The following is a 27,465-nucleotide window of genomic DNA, read 5'->3' as shown; positions in this document are numbered from 1 at the left end:
TATTTCTTCTTCTATGCTATTCTATACGTACTTTTTTAGCTTGATCATACTGATAGCTGAGGGCAGTCCAAATCTGCAGATAACGGAATTCCTCGGAAATCACGGAATTTCCAGGCTCCCACTGAATTCTCAGTCTTCCACATGTTCTCCATTTTCTGCAGCTACATCAAAGTCATCATTATCATAAACACACTGCTAAATTGACCTGGAAGTGGCTTAGTACTTGGTAAATTAACGGATGTTTTGTCCCCCTCAAAAAGTATTTGACTAGTGTCAAGGCTTTGGAAATGTGGCCCAACAAGAAGTCACATGTGATGTGATGTTTTTGTTTGACAGTTTCTAAAGATTTGACCAACCAAAAATGCTTGATAGATTACATTGGAAGTGCTTAACCTATAGATTGTTTGTTATGATTATGTTTACCGATTTACATTTTTATAAGCCATTATTAATACAAATACTAAACCCATAAGCTGCTCTGCAGAACACTGAGACTTCAAATGTCTGCAGTTTTTTTTGCAGATTTTCCAGCAGATTTGGACTGCCTCTGACAGCTCCAGTGTGAACTCCCAGCCGTGGCGGGGTAGCAGTTACTGACACACTGTATTAAACTCGGATGTTCTGTGCATGTATTTGGTTGTCAGTGACTGTTTTTTTTTTTTTTTCTAGGTGTGCTTTTTGCACAAGCAGCTGCCTCTTCCTCCTTAGTATCAAGCCACAGCACAGGGATTGCTGGCCTGCCTGTGTCCCACACACCTACCTCCTCCAGCAATCCGTCACCTTAGCAACGGCCAAATCACACGCGTGTGTTCCACCACAGCTAGCGCCAAACTATCTCCAATACGAAGTGCACAATCTCAGGTTAACAAATCAAACCGGAGGTTGTTTTTTTAAAGTTTTTTTTTAAGCAGGTAGACTTCAGCAGCCAAGTAGATGTAAGCCAGAGCCAGTATATTAATATATGCAAAAACTTGTGAATAATTTATTTTCTCTCATCGTGTACAGATTTTATTGAGAACAAAAAAAAGGAAAAATGCATTGTTTTCGTTTCCACATTGAATTTCATCTACTGACTGGTTTGGGTTTGAAGTATGATTATCTTTTATTAACTACACTTGGCAAAAGTATATATAAGGTTTTAAAGTAAATGTAAATATCTTTTATTCTAGTACAAAAAATTAGCTTTAAAGTTATATATTTGTTCAGGACATAGCAAAACACCTCACAATTTAGTAACGCTTTTCAATATGGTTTTTGTGATGAAGATAGCTGAGCAAAAGGGTCTGTGAGATATCTTTCGTCACTTTCTTAACAGTAAGACACTTTGCCAGTCTTCTGTGCTACAAATTTAAGCTGGTCAAAGTACTGCCAGCAAGACACAAGGGGGGCGCTGTGCACCCCTACATTACTGTTCTGGAAAAACCCAAGCAGGGGACTAGATTCTGTTCTCAATGAAGTGAAGACACTCAGGACAGAGGGTGGGAGACAAGTCTTCACACTGAGTGTATGGGATGGGTAACTAAGCCATGCTGTTGATGCTGGATCATTGGGATCCTTTAAAACCTGGTTTGACAAAGTTTTGTAATCAATCAGCTACTCCTGGTTTAAGTCTGTTTTGAACCGACTAAGGTTATTGTAGGATGTATGAGCCTGTTTGTCTTCAACTGATTACTTAATGTAGTTGTGGATGGGGGTAGCTGGCACAGTCATTTTAGTAATGCATTATAACAAGGTCATTCTAATAACCAGGACTGGGTGCCGGTACAATCTCTCGTTACCTTTGGCTGGGTTTTCAGAGATCAGGTCTCAAAGTTGATATTGACCAACCCCTGCCCTGTGTATCAGGCAACTCTTAGTACACTAGCTAACAGATGTATACAGAGTTTTGGAGTTATCTCTGTTAACAATTTTTAAACTACAAATTCAATGCCATTCATCGTTTTACTATATGTATTCCAACATGTTCTGTACACGGGGCACAGTCATTTTATCAGGAACGTTCTCCAATAGTGCCGTCTAGTTTGGCAAAATGGATATTGGAGGGTGTTTTGTAAGGTGTATGATGGTTGGGACCTAATGTGTCTTGTGACAAACCTCTAAATAAATGGTTTGATTGTACATATTGAGGAGTGTTCTTAATAAAGTGGCCAGAGTCTATAACTGGAAGGTGCACGCCTGTAGGAGGCTTGTTTGCCTCTCGTTCTCTCCTCCCCACGGTAGCTAGGGAAACAAATAAGTGTTAGTCTGGTACTGTTTTTTTTTTTTTATCCTGGTTTGAAACAGCAGGAAATAGATATTATTCTCAGGGAGCTGTTGCTAGTCAGGATTTACTGAATTGGAGGATCCTGAAACGTTACTTTTGATTTTTTTAATCAAGTAAAGAAAGGATCTGTTTTCGCCTAGTTATGTCATAGTGGTCACAGCAACTAAATAAAATGTGGTCAACAATCACTTCACTAGATCTTAATTGCTTTTAAACCAACATACTAAATTCAGGTAAAGAAAATCACTCACATTTTCAACACCAGTTCAATATACTGTTAGCAGTCTTTCTTCATATAAAATATAGTAGTTTTGCATTAAGAGACTAATATACCGTATTACTTCAATTTTGGTGCTGCCCTTGAATTAAAGACGCCCTCGTATTGACGCCGCAGTCATATATCAGCTTAATAATAGAGGCCCCCCTCGAATAAACGCCGCTATCAATAAAGAAACGTTAAGGTATTTTTTTCTCCCCCTACTAAAAAAAAGCACACACAGTAAACAAATAAATGCGCAACACTGACTGTGTACATGTAACACCCCCGAAGAGAGGGGAGCCTCAGTCTAGCACGAAAATTACAAACTAATGTACACACACATAGTAAGCACCTTTTGTGGTAGTACAGTTCAGAAAGAAAATGCAAGATGAACTACGTACAGAACAGCAGTCCTTCTGAAGTTCTGTTGTTTCTGATTTTGTTGTTTTGTTTTTAATTCAATTGTAATTCCCTTACAAATAGAAACAATGTGCTTACTATCTATGAGAAGATTTAGTTTTGGTTTCTCTTGCAGAGAAATTACAAACAAGCAAACTGATATTCTGAGGTCACTTTTGGTGCAGAAAAGCATCTACGTCACACTGTTGGATTTAACTGCCACACCAGCATTGTGCCACCCCTTAACAACCAATACACACTCCTGATTCGCTGGTACAGTACTCCCCTGACCTTCCAACTCCTACTTAATAGGCTCTCGGTAATTAACTGTCACTGATAAATGTACCGTAGAAAAAGTAGGTTAGCCACACACGCTGCTACATACAGGTAGGCTACCGTATTACAGAAAATAAGCAACCGCGATACTTCTAAAATGTCTTAAATCATGTAATAAAATATTGCAGTGTTTGAAAAAGTGCATTATTAATAAAGGTCTCCCTCGTATACCAGACGCGCTTCTTTTTTAAGTGCCGCAATCTTTGATCAATTTAAAATAAACACCGTGGTGCCAAATTGAAGTAATACAGTACCTTCAGTAAATGAAATATATATTGTTGGGTTTCATGTTTGGATCTGTTGTTATTGCACTGGAGACAATGAACATACTCAGAGGTCATAAAGACCAGGATCTTTAGAAACCTTTCAGGAGAAAGGGTCACAACCTTTGACCCATCATCACCCATTGACTTAATTGATTTTTTTTTTTTTCACCAGCATGCTTGTTGTCCCCGGTAATAATGATAAATTCAGTGAATGGTACAGAGCTGATAAGGCCTCGGTTTCGGTTCAGATGCTATCGGAGGTAGAGGAATGGAGCATTGATCGTTTCTCTCAGTAATGTTGATGCAGTTGACTTATTGACCCCCAGCCCTTGTGGGATTTGGGCGCTTTTCCAAATGAGTGTTGAGTTAAAGTGGCCTCCTGTACAGAAGAGAGCAGACACCTGGCTTAATGCTGAATATCAAGTCCAGTTACAAAGAATCCACTTTCTTCAATGAGATGCAATTGCAATTTCAATCTCAGGGACAGCTTCTATTTTACAGTTTTGGAGCAGCATAGGATGGTTCGACCCTCAATAGGTTTTGATTCACGTGGATACCCAGGTGGGGTTTAGTGTTCAGAACAGACTGATCTTGCAATATCTTGAAGACAATCTGGACTGCTTTGAATGTACTGGAAACAAGATTGGCTTGAATAATGAATCAGCGATGGGGGTTCATGGTATCCCCTTTCCTCAAAACATTTCGGATACTTATTAATCTGACCTGAATTATTAATTACATTTCAAATCAATGAAAGAAAGAAAGCAACAACACTGCTTAATTTAATATTATTAGAATATACAATTATGAATTATGAATCCACCAGTGAATGGAGAGCACATACAATCATATGTTTATAATTGCAAACTTTTTGACAGCATGCAAACAGTGACCTTCCATAGCAGTGTTATTTTGCGGTTGTACGATGACTGTCGCTGGGCTGGGGGTTCCAGTGTCCATGCTGGTCACTTGGGCGCTCTTAATCTTCAAAGGGAGTTGGGTTATAGCTGGAAGAAAGAGAAAGTGAAGTTGCAATCACAGATTTGTGTGTCGGCTTCTGTTTGTTCGTTGTGTTTGTTAACTGCGCCACCAGGGTGTCGTTTGTCAAAGCGCTTTGAATTTAGCTTGAAATGTTTGAGAGGCTAAAGACCTGTACCTGGCATGGGAACTCCCTGGAATGCCACATTTAAACCACCCCCCTCCCCTATTGCATATCCTTAACAATAATATCAGCTTCCCATAAGGACCTTGGTGTGTTGCATGCCTTATGAAACGATTCCTTCTCTTTCTCAACTTGACCCATTTTAGTGACTCAAGAGTTGAGTCACTATTTAACAGGGGAGAGCACTCGGATTGTGTAGATGCAGAATACTGCAGGAGAAGCTATTGGGCAGGGTGCAGAGGGCACCTGGTTAACTGTAGGGTTTCAGTATGGGTCGGCTTGTCTCTTGTGTGTCAAGATTTTACAATTGTATTTCTGCACTAGAAGACCTTTTTACATTTTCTGCACATACTACTTGAACCAGCAGATCTGATTAACTCAGGCTATCAAGTCCATCTTGATCTGTACAGTCAAACACGTATAGGCAGCTTGAACGCTAGCAATAGAAGACACATTTCACCTTTCAAAGTCTCAGCCTGGTCCATTAGGACAGTTATTACTGATCCAGCCTGTCAGATTTGAAATTAATAAAAATTTCAAAAAGGTTCAACGTTGTCTAGCTGCTAAAATTGAATGGAGACGGCTCTGCTCGACAATGGTTTTGAATGTTTCCAGATATTTTCTGTCATTTCCCGGGCTTGTTTCCACAGCTTTAGATGAATACGGAATGGTTTGCAATTTGGAGTATCTAGTTGCTGAAAATAAGAACAAAAAATAGAACTAAGAAATCCAGAAACAAGACTAAAACCTGGCACCTAAATGTCAGGAGCTGCTAGGCCTTGCAGGACCCATGTAAGCATGTTTAATCTACAGCACATGCCTATCATAATAAACCCCAACGCATTCAAATAACACTGACCAAAGAAACCCGGTATTACCATGGTTACCAGTGTTAGTGTAGGAACCCCAAATCAGGCCTTAAAGTCTAACCCCATCCCCCCCAACCCCCTATATCTACACTGTATGTGTGATCTGATGTGTGTGTGTGTGTGTGTGTCTATTGACTTTGACATTCATTTCCCACCTGCTGTTGTTGTTGTTGTTGTTGTTATGTTATTATTATTATTATTATTATTATTATTATTATTATTATTATTATTATTATTATTATTATTATTATTCTGCTGTTTATTAAGTTTGTCTGCAGATTAATGCAAGAACGGCTGGTTTCCTCGACAACGATTAGCACTAATCTGGGCCTACCTTCCCTAAGGTAACACAAGGCAGTAGAAGACTCAGTAGATCGTGTTAGTGGAGATTCACATTGTTCTTGTAGTCTTGCAGCGGCGTTGCCCTTTAAGACACTTGCTTTGCTTGGACCAGCGCAGTCTGGCACTACTTGTTTAGACATCAGGCTTGTTTAGTTTTTCCCTTTTCTAATTTCTAGATAGTGTCTTGCTTTTTGTAGTCCTTGTAACCCGTTTTGCCCACTCTTCTGGTGTGAATAGCACTAAATACCTGCATGTTCTGTGTTTCTAAAAGCAGCACAGTTACATCCTGTTGTTGCAAACCCTTTCTACAGCACTTCAAACATTTTCTTTCTGCTGTTGCTCGAGCTTTGTAATGTGTTCAGACTAGTAGTAATGCAAGGTTACTGCCTGGGACTTTTTGCCCAAGTGGAAACCAGTCCTGTTTGTTTCCATCAGCAGCGGACCGAGTTCAAAGCGGTCTGAACTGGGAGTCTTTGTCATTCAGCCCGGATGGCCAAAATTTGTAATGAGCGTCTAAAGCAAAGGAAAGCTGAAAAAGAAAAAAAAAAATTCAGGGAGTGAGTTTAGAAATTGATATTATATTGGAACAAGACGGGTTTGAGTTTTAATAGTGCTGTGAAAGTAGACCTTTGAGAGATGGGAGACAAAACCTAGAGATATGATTCGGATAGCTCACCACTGGGATGCTAGTTTATTATCAAACACCAGAGGTGTCCAGGCTTCAGATTCAGACCGTGCAACAGTTCTACATAGTCCTGTCTTGTCAAGGACACAGGGAAATCAGGGTTCAAACACTCTATCTTCAATACACTACAGAGCTCTAGAGACAGGGCTCCCTACCTCAGCCTTTTAGCCAGCAAGAGTCCTACGGATGGGCTAAAAACATTGAAGGACTCTATATGAATTATACATTACATATCACAAACACTTATTACCTGACCTGTAGGAATGGAATTTGAAGGACATTATAAAACAAATTCTTGATGGAAAAGAAAAAGATTGTCAGGCACATTTTCAAGTACAATGCTTCTTATCTATATATTTTAATGCTTATATATATATATATATATATATATATATATATATATATATATATATATATATATATATATATATATATATATATTTTAATGCTGTTGACAATTTGCAGTATATTGCCCTTCTTAAAGCCAAATATAGTACAATAGTACTAATAAGAATACTTGCAATCCAGAAATAACACTTTTATAGATAATTCTATGCCATTAAAGTATATTGATTTTCTGTAAACTGTCTGTTTACCCCTACACTCTGTTCAGACTATACTAATTTACAATGTTTATGCACCCAAACTGTTTCAGCCAGCACAGTTAAATAAACCAGCCAACAGCTACTGCTCAAGAGTTCGGTTTTCTTCAGAGGAGATGCAAAATTATTACTGATAAAACAAAATGTGTCTACCTCCCTACCCTGCAGTAGAATTCACAATGTCTGATTATACTGAACTAAGCACTAGGGGTATCCTTCCAGAATATATATGTCAAATGTATAGAATGTGGGACAGGGTGCTGTACGATTCAAGCTTGTATCTTACATAGCACCCTTTACTATATATTTCATAATGCATAGTTCAATAAGAATAATGAAACTGTATAGCTCATTTTAATGTGATGTCATTTCCGTTTGAAATCTGATACAAAGAGATGTTGAGTGGCTGTACCACCTCCATATCAGGGTGGACTATAAACAACCATGCTGTCAGAAATGAACTGTACGAAATTGACTTGGCCTTCAACAGTAGGCCTGGTGTGTTTCTGACACCACGTTTTTCATTGAGGAAGATTTGGTATGTGGAGCTATGTGAAGACAGGCTCTTTGAACAAAATAATATCGCACATAACAGTTCTCCAAGAATCTACAGGTCCTTTTTGGCTTTATAAATTAACCAAAAACATGTCTGAGACAGCCTGTTAGCTGATCAGTACAAGAACTGAACAAATAAAAAGGGGACAGGCAATTGCGAGGTGGGTGGGCAAAGGGATGCCATGCCTTATGCAGTGACAATTCATGTTCAAATCTCCCTTAATAAATTCATTGAAGGGAAGGAGGGTATTATATTTTTTTCTCTCGTTTTTGGGTGTTGATTTTATAGCGGGTTTGTATTTTGTGCAGGTCGTTCTTTTCCTTCATATATTCTGTATTAATTGGGTAAAAAGCTATGAATAAGTGTGTTTTGTTGTTTTGTTTTTTTTTAAGCTGGGGCACAAAACTAATTATTTCATTTGTTCTGACATTGAAACATATATATATATATATATATATATAATATATATATATATATATATATATATATATATATATATATATATATATATAAAATTTCAAATGCATTACGTAAAAGGATCGCTCAGGAATAGGCTTACACTTCTACCTCTGTTCTTCTCAGTTCCGCCCTTGGCTTCTGTAATGACATGTGTGTTTTTAACAATTTTACAAGCATTCAGGAATTAATTGCTTTGTGACTATTAAACACTTTTGAAAGAGTTTACATTTTATAATAATGTTATACAGATTGTATTTAAACCTCTGCATATTTAAAAAGAAAATGACAATTGTAACTCTGTAAAGTTGACAGAATATTACTAATAAAAACTAAGTTCTTACTGCTCAAACTGGTTTTCATGTGGGTTTTGAAGTCTTAATTCTATTCCATCCTGGAACAAAACAACTGTGCTTTTTGAATGCTTTGCCATTTTCAATGTGACTTCCATCCAGACCCTGATATTAAACCTGGAGTGGAATGGCCCTCCAGGACCATGACTGGACACCCCTAGTTTAGGCAACAATGTTGTGTTAATTAAGTATGCAATCTCTCATTCATTGAAGTTACGTTTCACATGAATAACTAGTCTTATAAATGCTTCATTCTTCCACATAAAGCGTTACCCAATTTTCTTCTTAGAAAAAGCTAGAACAAAAATCTAGAAAAACAAGATTTAAAACTCAAATTACTTGCCTGTTTAAAGGACAGTAAAAAAAAAATATATTTTATTATTATTCAATAGAATATTTTTATTCCTCTATCAAAAAAAATGACCATTGATTGTTAAGATGACAACACAGCCCCATTATTAAGTAACATCAATGAAACTACAATTTAAATAGAAAATCACAGACTCCATGTTTAAATCTGGCCCATGACCAGTTCTCAGCAAGCAGGCAGTCTGCTCCAGTGTGTGAGGCTGGGACAATTAAGGGCAGTAAACAGTATCATCGCCTTTGTTGAAATCCTGCTGGAATGCGGATGTTTTCCAGAGATTTGTATCAGTTACCAGTTACCCTATTTCCTTGGGTCACAGAGACTGAAACAGGGTTGAATAGGACAGCTTGTGAATAAATACACAGTTCTCTGAATATGTCTGCTAAAGCAGTAATGTAATGCCGTTGACAGACAGTAACAGTGTATTTCCTGTTGGTCTGCATTCGAACCATCTGTTCGTTTCTCTCTTCCTCTTTATGCAACAGAAAATGTGCCTCAGCACTGAGTTTAACACGCATGCACTAACACCCTGAAGGGTGATCCTCATCAAATAATTGAGGTATTCGAATGTTACTGTTTAATTACATACTTTATTACAAGTATTTCACTTTTGTTTACTATATATAGATGGAGAACAAAAAGCATTGCATCCAGAATCTATAACCAACTTTTATCAATCACTAGAAATACTTACTGAGAACTTGATTAACAGAAAACAACATTATCATTATATATAGGAATAATACACTACAGCCTACCTGAAGAGGATGTGTCATGCTCATGAATTATTGTCAATTCTTTAATATCTTTATATATTCTACTGTGTGTGAGGCACATCCATTTGTACAGGTATAATCTAAGAATAATGAAAGGTTACAATTTAAAAAAATAGGTCAGGGTAAAGCAAAACTGAATTTAAAAGACTATAGAAGTAACTTATGCTATCCAGAAGTTATAAGAAAAATGTTATCAAACAGCATTCATTTATAAATTCTTATTTCTACCAGAAGATGGCAAAGTTCTTCCACAATTGCAACAGCTGCTGTACCTAACTTGCAACTTGTGTAGTTCCTTCTGTTTGTGTGTTTTTGCACTTCCCCTATATTCACAGTCTGATTGGCTAACATCCTGTAATTATGCATTTCGATATTTGGCTGACAGCGTGTGCGTCTGTTTGACTCACTTCCCACATTATCTGCTGTGAAGGAGGACAGTAAAAGCAATGTGGAAGATAGAGGGAGTGTGCTGCTGTTGTCTTGCAGTCTGGCTGAGCTGTAAGTATTTTTGCTGAGATTGAGATCAATGTGTTTTTGCTCATAGTAACTTCAACAACCTAACTGTAAAACTGTAAGGCAGAACTGCATTTTAACTGATTCCATGTCCAGTTTAGTAGACAAGTCAACTCCACACAAGTATTTGGCTGGTGAATGACAAAAAAAAAAAAGGAAAATCAGCAATTCTCTGCTTTGTGAAATTCTCCAGTTTGTTCCTGTCTCTTGTTATTCTGTGACAAAGCTGCAGCCAATTTCAGTTTAATTGTTTTTTTTTTATTCAAAAAACATTTGAATGTGTTTGTTGAGGAGAGGATATCGCCTCTGAAATTGAAATCTGGATCAATGTAGTTAACAGAAGAGAGGGACCCGGCTGTGTGAGATGGGAATATCGTCTCCACGTGACAAACAAAATGAAGTATTTACTAGAGATCTATTTAAGCCCTTCTTTGCATGCATTTGTTCATTAAACACAATGATCTTGTAATATTGATCACATCTCTTAATACTCAATAACAGACTGAAGAGTGGCTGTTTAACTCGCATTAAAAATAAAAACGATGCAAAGGAAAATTACCTTAAAATGAGAAAAATTGCATAATAAATACAAGTAATATGTAACTCGGCGAGCTCAGTTCTATGGTAGTTTTACTAAAGGTGAAAAAACTTCTGTAGTGCACTTTTCATTAGTGGCTCTTTACAAACGAAAGGAGGCCATTTTGTCTATCAATACTGCTTCCTATAGCAGACTGATCCCAAGGAAGTTTCCAAGATATAGCCTTCAATAGACCTAGAGCCTTAGAGAGTGCCAGCATGGTGTCATGAGCCCTCTCCCCACTGGCATATAGTAAAGCTGTTGTTCCTGCAGGGGCTCTGTCTGCGACAGTGCTGAAGGCTGCAGCTCGCAGCCTGTCTCTCAGCCCGGGACAGACAGCCGTCCTGGACTGCAGCATTGAGAGGGACAGCGGGGAGTTCGTCAGCTGGTACAAGCAGAGCCCTGGGGATGCACCTGAGTTTGTCCTCAGCCACTACCACACCAACAGCTCAGCCGCTAGCTACGGCTCCGGATTCTCCTCCGAGCGCTTCACTGCCAGGGCGAAGGACCCGCTCACCTACCAGCTAGTGATTAGCAGTGTGGAGTGGAGCGACACAGCCGTGTATTTCTGTGGAGCATGGATTTAAGGGTGCCCTACTTTACAGGAAGAAACACATAGACTTATACCTCTGTTTAAACTGTTATTCACTATAGTGGACTACAGCACTGTGCAGATGTCGTAGAACACGTCACGATTACAAAATTAGTTTTTGCATGTTATTTTTCATGTTATGTAATAATTTGTTGTTTTATTATAAAGCTGAATCTCTAATTTCTATTTCTATCTTTCACGATAACAATTAGAAATTATAGAAATCACTTTGCATTTTTTCCCCCAAGTGCCCAAATACTTATATAAGGCAACCAGCTGAATATCATATCAAATAATAGTGGACTTATTGACAAATCTGACTGTTGACATTTGTAGAAAAAGTTCTGAAAACTTTACGACTCTTTTTTTTACTCTTATTTTTTCCTCAATTAGAATGATGGAAAATGTTGTATGAAGTAGAAAATAAATAAATAAATAAATAAATAAAGTCTACAATGTTTTGTCATCGGGTATTGCTTGTTGAAGAAATATGACACAACTGGTTTACTGCATATGGAGTTCGAAAGAGAGTAGGCACACGTGACTCATACCCTGCCTGGTAACAGACACGTCAAGATGAATTCTAATACTGAGTGGCAGAGGCAGAGATACTTATATTGTGTTAGCCAATAGAAATACAGCAAAACTTGAGAGCGCCTGATTGAAGTTTATGAAAGTGCGTGGAACAAATACAGAATCCCAGCCCATTCAGAGGTTACAGAAAACTAGACAGTAGAACTTGGAAAGGATTTGAAATGTGCAACACAGGCGCTAGGGGCTCAAATGGAAGCCATCCGCCATACGCAGATATGGCAATCGCACTGCGATTATTTTTAAAGGAAAATATTTTTAGTCTCCATAGCCTTTTATGACGAGCCACCACTGCTGTACATCTTACATAAACCTAGAAAAGTTTAGTTTTAAGTGTTTTATTACAAAAATATGGAACATTACAATCATGAATCTATACGTCATGTTTTCAAGTAAGTCCTTATTTAGAAATGCCTTCGTTAGTTATATGTTTTAATGACACTATTTCTATAGCTTGTGTGGTAAAGTGTGGGGAAAGGTTGTTGAAGTCAGATTTGTAGATCCGAGGACTGAGTTGAGTTTGTATCCCATGCAGAGCGAGGAAAGGGAAATGTAGTCTAAAAGGTACAGGTACAACAAAACTACATTTCCCACAATGCACCAGGGTTGATGGGCTATTTGTTATTACCTCAGGTGAATTAAGAATAGTTATTTAAAAGGTGTAGTCATTAACCTAAGGTGAGGATGAGGAGTGGTATTGTAAACGTTGAGAAGGATAGAGCTTGTGGAAGGTTTGGGTTTGGTCAGAAAGGCAAACAATTGCATTACAATCACTCTATCTAGTTTTTGTTATGATTACAATCACTCTATCTAGTTTTTGTTATTGATTACAATCACTATTTCTAATTGTTGTTATTGGGAAATAGTTTTTGGTGTAGTTTTATTTTAATGTATGCTGATTGCACCTGTCTGTGTAGGAGCTAACAACCTTTGGATTAGCATTAGTGCCCTAGGATCAAAACTGGGCCCTATATGGTTTTTTTGTTTTATATATATATATATATATAGAAATCACTCAGATGGACATAATAGTGAGGCCACCTGTTTGATTGCACCTATCTGCACACCTAGCACCCCATAATCAGGAGCTGACAACCTTTGCATTTGCATTAGTGCCCTATGATCAAAACTTTTATACTTGTCTACACTTAATATAGGATTGTGCCAGCAACAAAAAGTATTACTTCAACTTCTAACACAGACAGCAACACTGTATTCAGTTATAAGTTAACACAGAGAGAGCACATTACCTCGTTTCTCCTTGGACAGTAGGCAGCTGAGTTGTACTCCCAGATGTTTCTTCCATGGTACCTGAGCTTGAATGACTACCTGGCTAATTAACCCTTTTAATTCCTAACTCTCACCCTTACTCATGTCATTGCCAGCCACTGTCTCCCCATAGTAAAGGAATGGCTGGGAATGAGCCAAGCATGATGGAGCCTCTCTATCAATATGCTTTCATAACATTCAGTAACAAAAACATCCAGTCTACAATAATACACAGCCTTGAATCTCACAACCCAGTGTAGTTAAGAATCTCTCTTCATAAACAAGTACAAGCTTATACAGAGTTACATGTGCAAAAGATTAGACCAGACACAGTAATTACTAATAGCATATTAGATGATTTATTAATGATTAAAGAACATAGAATCTTACAGTCCCAAGCCTGAAAGGGGAAGAACATTGTTCAGACCTCTCAAGTTCACAAACCATAAAAACCATAAATTCAAAAGATGTGAGAGATATTATATATATTATATATATATATATTATATATTATATATATATATATATATATATTATATATATATATATATTATGCCTATGAACGATTATAGCATTCTAGAGACTAAAATCTAATTTATAAAAAAAGTTAATGCTTATAGTTTTAAAGTGGATGATGCAGCCAACAACCTTCCTAACTTAATGTATTGAAGTTCCCCTTTACAGTGGCTTGCGAAAGTATTGACCCCCCTTGGCATTTTTCCTATTTTGTTGCCTTACAACCTGGAATTAAAATGGATTTTTTGGGAGTTTGTATCATTTGATTTACACAACATGCCTACCACTTTGAAGATGCTAAATATTTTTTATTGTGAAACAAACAAGAAGACAAAAAAAACAGAAAACTTGAGCGTGCATAAGTATTCACCCCCCCAAAGTCAATACTTTGTAGAGCCACCTTTTGCAGCAATTACAGCTGCAAGTCTCTTGGGGTATGTATCTATAAGCTTGGCACATCTAGCCACTGGGATTTTTGCCCATTCTTCAAGGCAAAACTGCTCCAGCTCCTTCAAGTTGGATGGGTTCCGTTGGTGTACAGCAATCTTTACATACCTCATACCACAGATTCTCAGTTGGATTGAGGTCTGGGCGTTGACTAGGCCATTCCAAGACATTTAAATGTTTCCCCTTAAACCACTCAAGTGTTGCTTTAGCAGTATGCTTAGGGTCATTGTCCTGCTGGAAGGTGAACCTCCGTCCCAGTCTCAAATCTCTGGAAGACTGAAACAGGTTTCCCTCAAGAATTTCCCTGTATTTAGCACCATCCATCATTCCTTCAATTCTGACCAGTTTCCCAGTCCCTGACGATGAAAAACATCCCCACAGCATGATGCTGCCACCACCATGCTTCACTGTGGGGATGGTGTTCTCGGGGTGATGAGAGGTGTTGGGTTTACGCCAGACATAGCGTTTTCCTTGATGGCCAAAAAGCTCAATTTTAGTCTCATCTGACCAGAGTACCTTCTTCCATATGTTTGGGGAGTCTCCCACATGCCTTTTGGCGAACACCAAACGTGTTTGCTTATTTTTTTCTTTAAGCAATGGCTTTTTTCTGGCCACTCTTCCGTAAAGCCCAGCTCTGTGGAGTGTACGGCTTAAAGTAGTCATATGAACAGATACTCCAATCTCCGCTATGGAGCTTTGCAGCTCCTTCAGGGTTATCTTTGGTCTACTTGTTGCCTCTTTGATTAATGCCCTCCTTGCCTGGTCCGTGAGTTTTGGTGGGCGGCCCTCTCTTGCCAGGTTTGTTGTGGTGCCATATTCTTTCCATTTTTTAATAATGGCTTTAATGGTGCTCAGTGGGATGTTCAAAGTTTCGGATATTTTTTTATAACCCAACCCTGATCTGTACTTCTCCACAACTTTGTCCCTGACCTGTTTGGAGAGCTCCTTGGTCTTCATGGTGCTGCTTGCTTGGTGGTGCCCCTTGCTTAGTGGTGTTGCAGACTCTGGGGCCTTTCAGAACAGGTGTATATATACTGAGATCATGTGACAGATCATGTGACACTTAGATTGCACACAGGTGGACTTTATTTAACTAATTATGTGACTTCTGAAGGTAATTGGTTGCACCAGATCTTATTTAGAGGCTTAATAGCAAAGGGGGTGAATACATATGCACGCACCACTTTTCCGTTATTTATTTTTTAGAATTTTTTTAAACAAGTTATTTTTTTCATTTCACTTCACCAATTTGGACTATTTTGTGTATGTCCACTACATGAATCCAAATAAAAATCCATTTTAATTCCAGGTTGTAAGGCAACAAAATAGGAAAAATGCCAAGGAGGGGTCAATACTTTCGCAGGCCACTGTAGGTTGTCCCTACATTCTTTTCAACATGTAAAATGTAAATAAAATAACAAATGCAAACCAACCCCTTTATATTAAATCTCCGACCATGTTTTTTCATACAACTAGCTTCTGTAAGGAGGCACTCGTTAACCCCCGCTGTCCCTTCGGCTTCTATAAGGGGTGTCTGTTTAACCCACATCCCTTCTACCCCAGACCCTTCTATTCCATACTGGGAGGTTGACTATGGGTGGTATAAAGTGTACAGCTCAGAAATATTGTATACATTCAAAAAATAACATTGACTAGCAAAGAACAGCAAAAACAAAGGCTGTGTTAGAGTGCAGGTGCACTGGCAAACAGTTTGTTCCAGGGCAGTCGCTGAGGCAGTGTGCGAATCAGTCCGTTTACTGTGCACCTCTTTCTTTCACAGTTCATAGTGAAATGTGTGTATTTGGAATAAAGTCTCTCTGGTAACTCCACAGGCTCAAGGTGGTGTGTAGAAATGTCTTGGACACTTGGCAGAGGGAGGCGCTGGATTATAGCAACCTTGTGTTGCTCCAGTGTGTGGACTGTTTCAGAGAAGGCAATGCTGAGGAAGGTGACAGAAGGAGTTGTGCCTTTTCATGGTTCAGAGTAAGAAGCCTCCTTTAGTTTATGGTTAGCTTCCAGGATGAACGGTTCCAACTCAGCAGGAATCGGATCATGCTTCAGTGGGCTGTGTGAGGGGGAGCTGGAATAAACTCAGAAGCTGCACCTCTCCCAGTCATGTCTGTGAGTAGCAAACGCAGAGTCGTCTGTCTGCAGCAGGTGCTGTAAAACTGAGTGAGATGCATTTAGGCAAAGAAAAAAAATGCGGGTTTCTTAAAAGCATATACAGCAATAAAATCACTGCACACATTTAGCATGTTACTTGACAGATCAACTACAGCACCGTACTGGTTTAGGACCAAAAACAGAAATAGTCCAGTAAGCTCAAAAGCATAGGAGTGTGTGTGTACCAAGAGTGAGAGAAAAAAACACTCTGCATTAACCTTGGTAAGCAGAAAGTGTATAAACTTGCCAGAGTATAAAAGATAAAGTAGAAGAGTGTGTATCATAAGAGATTGAGAAAGAAGCGCCCGTGTGCTGATGGGCTCCCATGCCCGCAAACAGTTGGGTGATTCCATTCATCCTGCTGGAGTTGCACAGCAGGCTGAGTGGAGGTGTGTGCCCTGTGGTTGCTGCCAGGCACTCTCCGCCTGTGACACAGAGGGTGCTGTTATCTGGCCCGTGGGGAGCATGGTGTGGATATGGTCCATTTGCTGTTGGAGTTTTTAAAGACATAGAAACTCTGAAGGTTGTTGTAGGGTCATTACTCATAGCACAGGGGCCCTCTGTAAAATCTCAGCAGAGTTAAACAAATCCAAATTCAAATATATTACTGTATAATAAGAAGAATCAAATGTTTTAATTGGGGACAAAATGTTTTCTAACAAAAAGACCAACAAAAAAAAAAAAAAGTAAAAAGATTACAAATTATTCAGTTAAAACGGGAAGATAGAAAGTTTTACAACTTTCCCATTGTATTTAAAATAGCATCAAATTACAGTAACCAGTTCCAGTTCTTTCTTGTCTTCTTGCGTTTGTATGATGTTTCCATTAGTTCGGTCTTATTGCAGTTACTGAAATATTTCTTAGACCCGACCATCAGGCCTTGTAACACAGATCAGAAAAGAGTCTGTTTAGGTTAACGCAGCAGCAGCCAGTGCATCATATACCTGGTCCCAGGATGCCTGGCTATCACAATTGTGTAGTCTAGTTATCTTTATTTTATCACAATCTTGAACCATATTTGAAAAATGTTTACAGTCAGCTATGTTCATAGCAGCATGCCCGGCGAGACTGTCAATGTTGCAAACAGAAGACATGAGCATGACAGTACACATATCATGCTTGTTTCTGCATTTGCACCCCTCAGATCCCCCTTACAAAAATGCTTTATTACTACAATACACTGTTGTAATGTATATCGGCAGTATTATAACTTTCTATCTAAGGTAGCAAATCCTTAACATTTCATCTCAATGGCAAATGTAAAACTTTTAAAAGTAAAATCTGACTGCAAATTGCATTTCTTTACTGATTTTACCAGTTTTCTGCTGGGAGATAGCAAGTATAATAATACAAAAATCAACAACAACACATCAATAGTTTCCACTATTAATTATCATGTATTTATGGGATGCATTTTGGCCCTTCACTTTGCCAGAGCTAACACACAATCTGTTATATCCCGTAGGTCTGTGTCGCTTTAGAAAGACAAAGCTGTTTATATATATATATATATATATATATATATATATATATATATATATATATATATATATAATATATAGTTTTGTATCAGTTATTAAACTATACACTTATCTCTAAATACGATATCCAATGGTTGCAATTACACAAAGAAACTGAAATAAAAACAAATAAATGGCAAAACACTATTACAAAACAATAAAAAAAATGACTTTGGTTTACAGAAATTCTTGTGTAAATGATAGTGCCCTGCGTTTCGATTTTGACAAACAGAATTCCTTTTGGTTTCATCACAACACATGTAGCTTCCATTTAAATATGACCCTTTATGATTCAGTACAGTCTCATATTCATACTCAAGGCTGTAGGCGTTCATTTGCCCTGCCTCAATAGCATCGTGTTGATCTTCTGCTCCATGTAAAGTTATAGCATTTGATTTTCCAAATAGCCTTCCCATAACTTCATGGACCTCGACATATAGTTCCTCATAAATTATGTCTTCTGTTCCTAAGAAGTGCGACACCTCGTCTATGAGGGTCCCAGGCTGAGAATCCTTTTCGAGGTTGGTTGGTGCCTGCCAGAACTGCTTACACAAGTAGACGATGCATTCTTCATCATTAGAGTCAACATTGGCGTAATCATAGTCACTAGATGACGCAATTTCTTTCTTAAATTTAACTTTCTCCAATTTTCCTAACATATTTGATATGACCTCTTTAGTGGGCATTGCACAGACCTTGTAAGGGTCAACAAGATTGCCACAAGTATATCCAAACTTGATAGGCTGGTAAGACCCATACATATCTTTTTCCAGTGCATCCTCTAGAATCTCCTTAGCTGCGGTCCTCGCGTTTTCAGCTATCGTTTTCTCCTTTCCATCGAGGTCAATAACAATAGATTCTTCTGCCGGATCAGCAGTGGTAGAATCTTCTTTCCAGCATAGGTAAGATCCTTGCACTTTGATATACCTGACCAAGAGACTTTTCTTGAATGCTTGGATGGTCCTCTTCCTCTTGTGTGCAAGCGTTTAACTGCGGCGTATGTGGCAGCCAAATGGTTTCACTTTCTGCTTAAAAGCTCAGACAAAGCGAAAGTATGACAGCATGGCAAAGGTTTGAGTTTCATTTAGGATAAGGGAACAACCATTGGTTAATCAATGCAGTTTCTGGTTTGCTACAGAACTTCATTTTTTTCATTTGAGCAGTGTTTTTGTATTTTGATTCAAAGTGCTCCAAAATACATTGCTTTACATTGCTGCTATGCTATCCAGAGCAAAGGTCAAAATGCATTGTTTTACATTGCTGCTATGCTATCCAGAGCTACCTTCATTGCAGGATTGCAGATGCAAAAGACACTTTCCCTACAGGAACCAATAACAGAGTTTTGGAAACACAGACCCGAGACAGTCATTGTGCAACCTGCTAAATAAAACATTAGTTTACCTACCGTAAACCTGGTTCCCTGAAAGAGCAGATGGCCACGAAAACATCGTTATGGGATATACGCCTGCCTATTGGTAGGTGTCACTGAGCTCTTGCTATCAAAGCTGCCGATAGGCCCCCTCCCCTCGGTGACCCCCTTGGCTCTGCCTGCTGAGGGTACATAACCATCACGCAGTGGATCCTCGCCCTCTTTTGTCGACCGACGTGACTTTGCAGTTGGTGGCCATCTTCTCTTTCAGGGAACCAAGTTTCGGTAGGAAAACGAACGTTCTCTTTCAATTCGAAGATGGCCACCAAGACATCGTTATGGGAAAACGAGTACCAAAGCCGTAGCAAGGAGTGAAGAACGGCAGCATATGAGTGATGCCTAGCCCTGCCTGACCAAGGTCAGCGGTGTGAGCATGCAACCTCAAGGACCCTAGTGCCCACAAAGGGCAATGAGGAATCTATCGCATTCAGGCGAGAGAACCTGGAAAAAGTATGCAGGGTAGCCCTGCTAGCCGCATCACAGATTTCAGTTATGGAGCCATCTCTGAAGAGTGCCCATGACGTAGCCACACCTCTCGTGGAATATGTGGCTACCCGCACAGGCGGGGGTAAGCCAATGCGACAGTCACTGCTTCAAAAGGGGCTGTCCCAGAGATCGTGTCCCGTGGCAGACAAAGAGCTGGTCTCACTGATGCAGAGGTCTCGTCCTGTCCACATAACATCTCAATGCCCGAACTGGGCAGAGAAAGTTCAACTTCCTATCCTTCTTTGAAGCAAATGGTGGAGGATGAAGGACTCCAGCCCCACAGACTGATTCATGTGGAAGGCTGAAACCACCTTGGGGAGAAAAGCAGGGTTTGCATGCAGTGACACTCTGCTACCATCATCCGAAATACGCATGCAGGAGCTATGCACAGACAGCCCATGCAGCTCACTTTGCGGAGGTGATAGCCAAGAGGAAGGCTGTCTTTGTGGACAGGTGCTTCAACTCAGTGGAGTATATAGGCTCAAACGGGGCCTGCGTGAGAGCCTCCAATACAATCTCAAGGCTCCATTCTGGGAGAATAGCCCTCCTAGGAGGGCGCAACCGCCGAGCGCCTCGGACAAACCAGGTAGCCAGGAAGTGCGCACCTGGGGACAGTGTCAACGGGGCCTGGCAAGCAGAAATAGACACTAGGTATACCTTCAGTGTGGAAGGCGATCTACCAGCTTCAAGCAGATCTTGCAGAAACTGCAAGATGACAGGCATGGGATAAGATATTAGATCATGACTGTTAGTACGGCGCCAATCTTGGAAATATTTCCACTTAGGCGTACAGCAACCTAGTGGAAAGCGCACTAGCATTCTGCAGTGTACCCACAACCACGTCTGACAGCCCTAAGGCTGACCAGCTGTCCCTTTCAGGGGCCAGACCCATAACTGGAGCCTGCTTGGCTCCGGGTGCCAAAGTGTGCCTCTCGCCTGACTTAGGAGATCCCGGCGAAGCGGGATCTCCCAGGGTGGGCCATTCAATAGCTGGCACAGGGTTAAGAACCACATTTTCCTAGGCCACCTGGGGGCCACTAGGAGAACTGACGCCTTCTCTGACTGGACATTTTCGAGAAAGGCCGGGAGTAATGGCAGAGATGGAAACGTGTAAAGGAGCGCTCTGGACCATATGTGGGTTAGGGCGTCGACGCAGAGTGGACTGCTGAAGCAGTGAAGGGAGTCTTGGTGAGGAGTATACGGCTGGTCTGGCTATAAGCAGCTGCGCTGCAGCTAGTCCTCTACGCAATCATGGGAATGCACAGCTACAGTCAAAACAAGGCCCAACCTGCGCTCCGCAGGCTGCTGGTTGGCTAACTCGGCAGCGGGGCAAGGCAGGCCCAGCCCCATGGTGTAACAGCGCTCTCCCAAACGAGAAAGGGTGAAAAAACACACACCATTCTTAACAGTAGTACTTACCTGCAGTCGACTAAAGACGACAGACAGAGAGAAGCAGCCTGACACGCAGAGCAAGCAGGTGCTGATAGTTAGAAACAGAAAGAAAAAAGCTATGAATTAAAGCTACTGATTCCAGGAAAGCAGCGTAGCTGACTTTCAGCACGAAGTGCAGGGGAACTAGCAGTAACTCACGCAGTGCTTTTTAAGAAGACAAAAGGGCTCAATACAACAGAGAGGTCGTACCAATCTTGAGAAGTGACGAGGGTGAGGCTTCCCTGCGTGACGGTTATGTACCCTTGGTAGGTGGGACCGAGGGGGTCACCGAAAGGAGAGGGCCTATAGGCAGCTTTGATAGAAAGAGCTCAGTGACACCTACCAATAGGCAGGCATATATCCCATAATGATGTTTTGGTGGCCATCTTCAAATTGAAAGGGAACTTACATGTAAGATCACTGTTTGGCTGATGTAAAAAAAACTAAAGCTTGTCATTATCAGCATTGTATGTACATGCCATTCATTACTGGGTTCTTAATTCAAGTTGCAAATTATATCATTTAAAATTATCCATTGTTGCTGTGTTCTTTTTCTTTTATTGATTCAAAATGTAGTTTTAATAATTTAGGACCAGCATTCCGTCTGACGAAACTTGGAAGCTATGGAATGGTCCTCAGATATGTGGTAATTGAATGAGTTTCATCCATTTTTTTTTTTTTTTACAGATTTGAAATACTGCACAATTCATCTGTTGCTTCCTGGTACCTAGTCACTCCTGTGTTGTAGGTCACATAATCAGAAGTGGACCATGGGAGTGAAATTGACCAAACGCAGAGAATAATAATGTTACCAGCAAGCACATGCCTGCTCTTCTCTCATGGATAAGCACACCCCTGTTCAGAAGGGAATATGCCTAAGTGGGTGTTACACTGTATGCACCATTATCATGCTATTGTAAATATCTGCATATTCAAAGCTAAGGTGTAAGAGTTCCATTCAGAAACAACACTCCAGTGTTAAATCTCTGAATATGGCTGTTAGTTTATTTCTAGAAGGATGTTTCACTGTCTGTGAGTTACAATCTCACACCTTGCGGGGGAAAGGATTTGCACAATAAATGTGACAAGTAAATATCAATGGCAAGATACTTCTGTTTTTTTGAGTGAAACCGCATTGGTTTATTTATTAGTCTGTTATAGTAAGTCGTTTTCACCCGCACTGCAGCTGGTTCATGGACTGTAAAAACTGTTAACAGATCTTTCCTGTTTTCTACATCACAGTACTGGTTTTAACTGATTTAGATATGTTTGGAAAACAACCAGGCTGCAATGCACTGTTAATCCCTCCAAAACACATTCTCAGTAGTGACTGTATATTTCATACGTGTGCATCAATCAAATGGCATGTTAATCATTTTATATTCCTTTTCATTATTCTTGATTTCTATTACAGAAAGGTAAGGGTATTACACACACACACACACACACACACATTCATTCATATATATATATATATATATATATATATATATATATATATATATATATAATATATATATATATATATATATATATATTCAAAAGTTTACATACACCAATGGAAATGTAGAATTTCTAGAAATTTCTCAAAAACTAATAATTATAGTAAAAATCTTTTGCAGCAAAAGTTTTGTTTTTGTGGATGAGGAAAAAAGTTACAAAAACCAGATGTCTACAATTATCTATTTCAGCAATTTTTTTTTCAAAACTCAAAAAATGCTCATTCAAAAATATTCATACTCTGACAAGTAAAATGAAATTAATAGCTACTTGAGGCACCTTTAGCCATAATAACCTATTTTAAACAATTAGGATATTTGTCAATGAGCTTTTGACATATTCTTTAGTGATTTATGACCATTCTTCAATGCAAAATTGTTCCAGTTCATTCAAATTCTGAGGACTTCTCTTGATTCAGCCTTCTTCAACTCATACCAAAGATTCTCAATTGGATTTAGATGGGGACTCTGACTAGCCCATTCCAGAACCCTGATTTTATTCTTCTTGAACCATTCTGAAGTAGATTTTGATGTGTGCTTTGGATCGTTGTCGTGTTGGAACGTCCAGTTGTGTCTTAAACCAAGTTTTCTCGCAGATGGTTTCAGATGACTAGTATATTTTAGTATGCTATGGAATCCATTTTACTATGCATTGTAACTACATTTCCTGTGCCATTAGAGGACAAAACAGCCCCATAGAAGGATATTACCACCTCCAAACTTAACAACTATCAGTGTGACCAAATAGCTTGATTTTTGTTCATATCACTCCACAAAAACTTAGACCAGAACCCATATCCATCATTCAATTGCTCTTTTGCAAACTTTAAGCGATTGTCCTTCTGATGTTTTCCTAACAGTGGCTTTTTCCTTGGCCTGCAACCATTGAGCCCTTCACCATGCAATACTCAATCTATGGTTGAAATGGAAACCTCAGTCCCATCCCGGATTGTTATTAACCTTCCTCACAATTTTACTACTTGTTTTTGGTGAAAGAACCTTCCTTCTTCCAGACTGAGGGAGCGTTGTGACAGAACCATGAGTCTTGTACTTCTTGATAATAGAAACAATAGTTGAAATTGGGATACTCAAATGCTTGGAAATCTTTTTGTATCCTCCAGCTTTATGAAAATAAATAATATTCTGCCTAAGGTCTTCAGATAGCTCTTTACTTTTTCACGTATTGACTTGTTGGTAATGACAGCAATGCCTAATCCTTTTATTATCTCTACGACTGTTCACCTACAATCCAGCAGTTTCTAGACTTTTCTAGAGTTAGGCTCTGCATTATCATATTGAAATTTCTAGCACCTTGTAGATAATATTAACATAGCATAAAAGGGTATGAATACTTTTGAATTAGCATTTTTGGAGTTTTGCAAAACAATTGCTGAAATAAATAATTGTAGACATCTATTTCTTTTACCCTTTTTTTTTCTTCTCATTCACAAAAGCAAAACTTTTGCTACAAAAGATTTTTCCTAAAATTCTTTGTTTTTGAGAAATTTCTAGAAATTGTACATTTCCATTGGGCTATGTAAACTTTTGACTACACCTGTGTGTGTGTGTGTGTGTGTGTGTGTGTGTGTGTGTGTGTGTGTGTATATGTATATATATATATATATATATATATATATATATATATATATATATATATATATATATATAATGTATTAATAATGTATGTGTTAACACGTAATTGCAATTAAATGTTGTATTTTAATATGTATTTAATCAAATCAAATGATACTATTTTATGAACATTTTAAATCTGTTGCTCAAATTGTGAATTAGTTGTATTGTATGGTAGCTTTCTATTTTTATAAGACAAATATATTTGCTATTTATATTTTTGGTATTATATTTATTACCATAAATGGCAAATATACTTACCTTATAACTAAACTATAGAAAGAGATGAATATATTTAAATGTAATTATCTAAATATGTAACTAAATTTACTGTGAAATAAAACCAATGTACTGTAATTTATCAAATTTATATATATATTTTTTAAAGTTTGACTATATAAATATGAAACTTGTGATTGGCAAAAAAAAAAAAAAAAAAAAAAAATATAGTAAAGTATTGTTTCATTTAGAAATAGATTTTTATAAATACTGACACATTTATGAAATAAAGTTTGGCAACAATACATATGCCATATACAGAATATCTATTAGTGGTTTATTAAACAAAATGAAATATGCAACTAAAACAGTTTTAACATAGTTATTATGAATCAGATAGAAATGACACGCGGTTTTGTTGCTTGCAGTGAGATTGCTCACGGGTCAGCGGTTTAGCAGAGTGCTGTTTCTGTATTCAGATTGTGTAACTGGTGAAAACTAATTTGCATCTGTACATATTCACGATGTGCTAGAACAGCTTGTGTCTGTGTGTGTGTGTCTGCTGGGGAGAGGGAAGCTGCATGCAATGAGGAGCACACTGTGGCTGTGGTTCTGGATTGCAGTCTGGATCAGGTGTAAGCATTCATTTTGGGTTGTTACTGACACTCTATAGCACTCAATCATTACAAAAACACAGTTTAGTGTATAGAATAAACGTATTGCTTGCTATATCATATTATCACTAATATAAGCCAAGGCAGAGTTTATGTGTAAATATAGGCGCATGTGCTTATTTGAACTGAAGACAGATCAAAAACCTATGGGTGTAAGTGGAGGTGCATTGTACAAGTAGAGGTGTATCTGGGTGTAAGTGGAGTTGTATTGTACAAGTAGAGGTGTATCTGTGGGTGTAAGTGGAGGTGTATTGTACAAGTAGAGGTGTATCTGGGTGTAAGTGGAGTTGTATTGTACAAGTAGAGGTGTATCTGGGTGTAAGTGGAGTTGTATTGTACAAGTAGAGGTGTATCTGGGTGTAAGTGGAGTTGTATTGTACAAGTAGAGGTATATCTGTGGGTGTAAGTGGAGGTGTACTGTGCAAGTAGAGGTGTATCTGGGTGTAAGTGGAGTTGTATTGTACAAGTAGAGGTGTATCTGGGTGTAAGTGGAGTTGTATTGTGCAAGTAGAGGTGTATCTGGGTGTAAGTGGAGTTGTATTGTACAAGTAGAGGTGTATTGTACAAGTAGAGGTGTATCTGGGTGTAAGTGGAGTTGTATTGTACAAGTAGAGGTGTATCTGGGTGTAAGTGGAGTTGTATTGTGCAAGTAGAGGTGTATCTGGGTGTAAGTGGAGTTGTATTGTACAAGTAGAGGTGTATCTGGGTGTAAGTGGAGTTGTATTGTACAAGTAGAGGTGTATTGTACAAGTAGAGGTGTATCTGGGTGTAAGTGGAGTTGTATTGTACAAGTAGAGGTGTATCTGGGTGTAAGTGGAGTTGTATTGTGCAAGTAGAGGTGTATCTGGGTGTAAGTGGAGTTGTATTGTACAAGTAGAGGTATATCTGTGGGTGTAAGTGGAGGTGTACTGTACAAGTAGAGGTGTATCTGTGGGTGCAAGTGGAGTTGTATGTAAACCCTGCAGGTATTACCCTCCTTGGTGGTTTAAATATTTTACAGGTATGATTTTCTCAACCTTCAAACACATAGGATTACTTATACAGGGTGTCTTATAATTCACACAAGATTGTGTGAGCATCATGAAAACTGGAGGCTACGGGGAGGATAATATTGGAAGCGAAAGTCTCTGTGACAGAGGGAGACACTGTGACTCACCTATTGGCCACCTGAAGGCTGTTCAATAATGTTAAGGGGAGTTGAAAACAATGCAAAACAACAATGTTGGGCAAATTATGAATCACTTTGAAGTAATTCTGGTGGTTTCTAGATCAGCTATTGTTTCAATTCAATATGGGTCACATAATTCTAATAGCAACCTCGGGAGAACTACATAGAGACGAGCTGCGCTATTTATCTGGTGCAGAAAGACGAGCTAGTGGAATACATTATTTCAAACACACAAAACATTATCTTCAAGCCGTTGCTTTTAGGATTAGGGTTAGAGTTTGGCTGATGTAAATCTTAAACCAATTATTTGAATTTTCTCAGATGACTCGTCGCTGCAAAGCCTGGCTCGTCTTTCTGAACCGATGCCCCAACACCTCTTGTCTTGTGTTTTTCTTTTACAGAAGAGACCGTGGTGAATGAATTTGGTGGAGATGGGGGACGAGGACTTTGAAAAGGATCTCTCGGTTATACTGTAGTGGAGTCATCATTAAAAGTATCTCGCCAGTGTGGTGAGGCAATTAAAAAAGAACTAGAATGCTAGACTGCATTGCTGTATTGTAAAAAGTCTACAGAAGTTATGCTAAGATTATACAATGCCCTAGTTAGACCCCCCACCTAGAATACTGTGTGTAGTTTTGGTCACCTTTGCATATGAAGGTAAAGAGAAGGGCAACTTGTTGGAAATATGTTATTCTTATTCATTTTTTAAAAAGCGGTAGGAGGTTGAATTTGTTATTTGATATATTTTAGATTAAGAATGTTTTATTTGGTCGGTTGGTGTTTTTTAAATGAACAAATTAACATTATATTTTATTGGCCTTAAAATGAAAGAACGGGATTCATAACATAAATGAAATTTGTATTTATTTTTGGTTAAGGAAAGATGTTGCAGGATTATTGTGAGGACAATTTGTGCACTGATGCGTTGTAACGGTGCAGTCTGTGGAGCTGCGATTGCTCTCAGCCTTACACCGCACTCATGTACAACTTGCTCATGTGATGTGTTAGTGGTGCCCTCTAGTGGATAAAGGTTGATTTCCAGTGTTTC

The 27,465-nt window shown here is 38.8% G+C and overlaps 1 protein-coding gene and 1 gene segment (V, D, J or C); both read left to right on the top strand.

Moving 5' to 3' along the window:
* The window catches only part of LOC121301049 (AT-rich interactive domain-containing protein 3A-like), a 60,823-nt gene extending 58,158 nt beyond the window's left edge, over positions 1-2,665 (top strand). Inside the window, exon 9 of the mRNA XM_041230143.1 lies at positions 670-2,665. Coding sequence (XP_041086077.1) covers positions 670-785 — 116 coding nt within the window. The 3' untranslated portion in view covers positions 786-2,665. The remainder of the gene's footprint in view (positions 1-669) is intronic.
* A 22,406-nt stretch (positions 2,666-25,071) lies between these two features.
* LOC121300642 overlaps positions 25,072-27,465 on the top strand; it is a 4,536-nt gene continuing 2,142 nt past the window's right edge. Inside the window, exons 1-2 of the C gene segment in view lie at positions 25,072-25,210; positions 26,819-26,926.

Source organism: Polyodon spathula, chromosome 26 (assembly GCF_017654505.1).
Source record: "Polyodon spathula isolate WHYD16114869_AA chromosome 26, ASM1765450v1, whole genome shotgun sequence".
Classification (NCBI taxonomy): domain Eukaryota; kingdom Metazoa; phylum Chordata; class Actinopteri; order Acipenseriformes; family Polyodontidae; genus Polyodon; species Polyodon spathula.
Note: the sequence above shows the minus strand (reverse complement) of the source record. Positions and strands in the feature narration are given on the sequence as shown.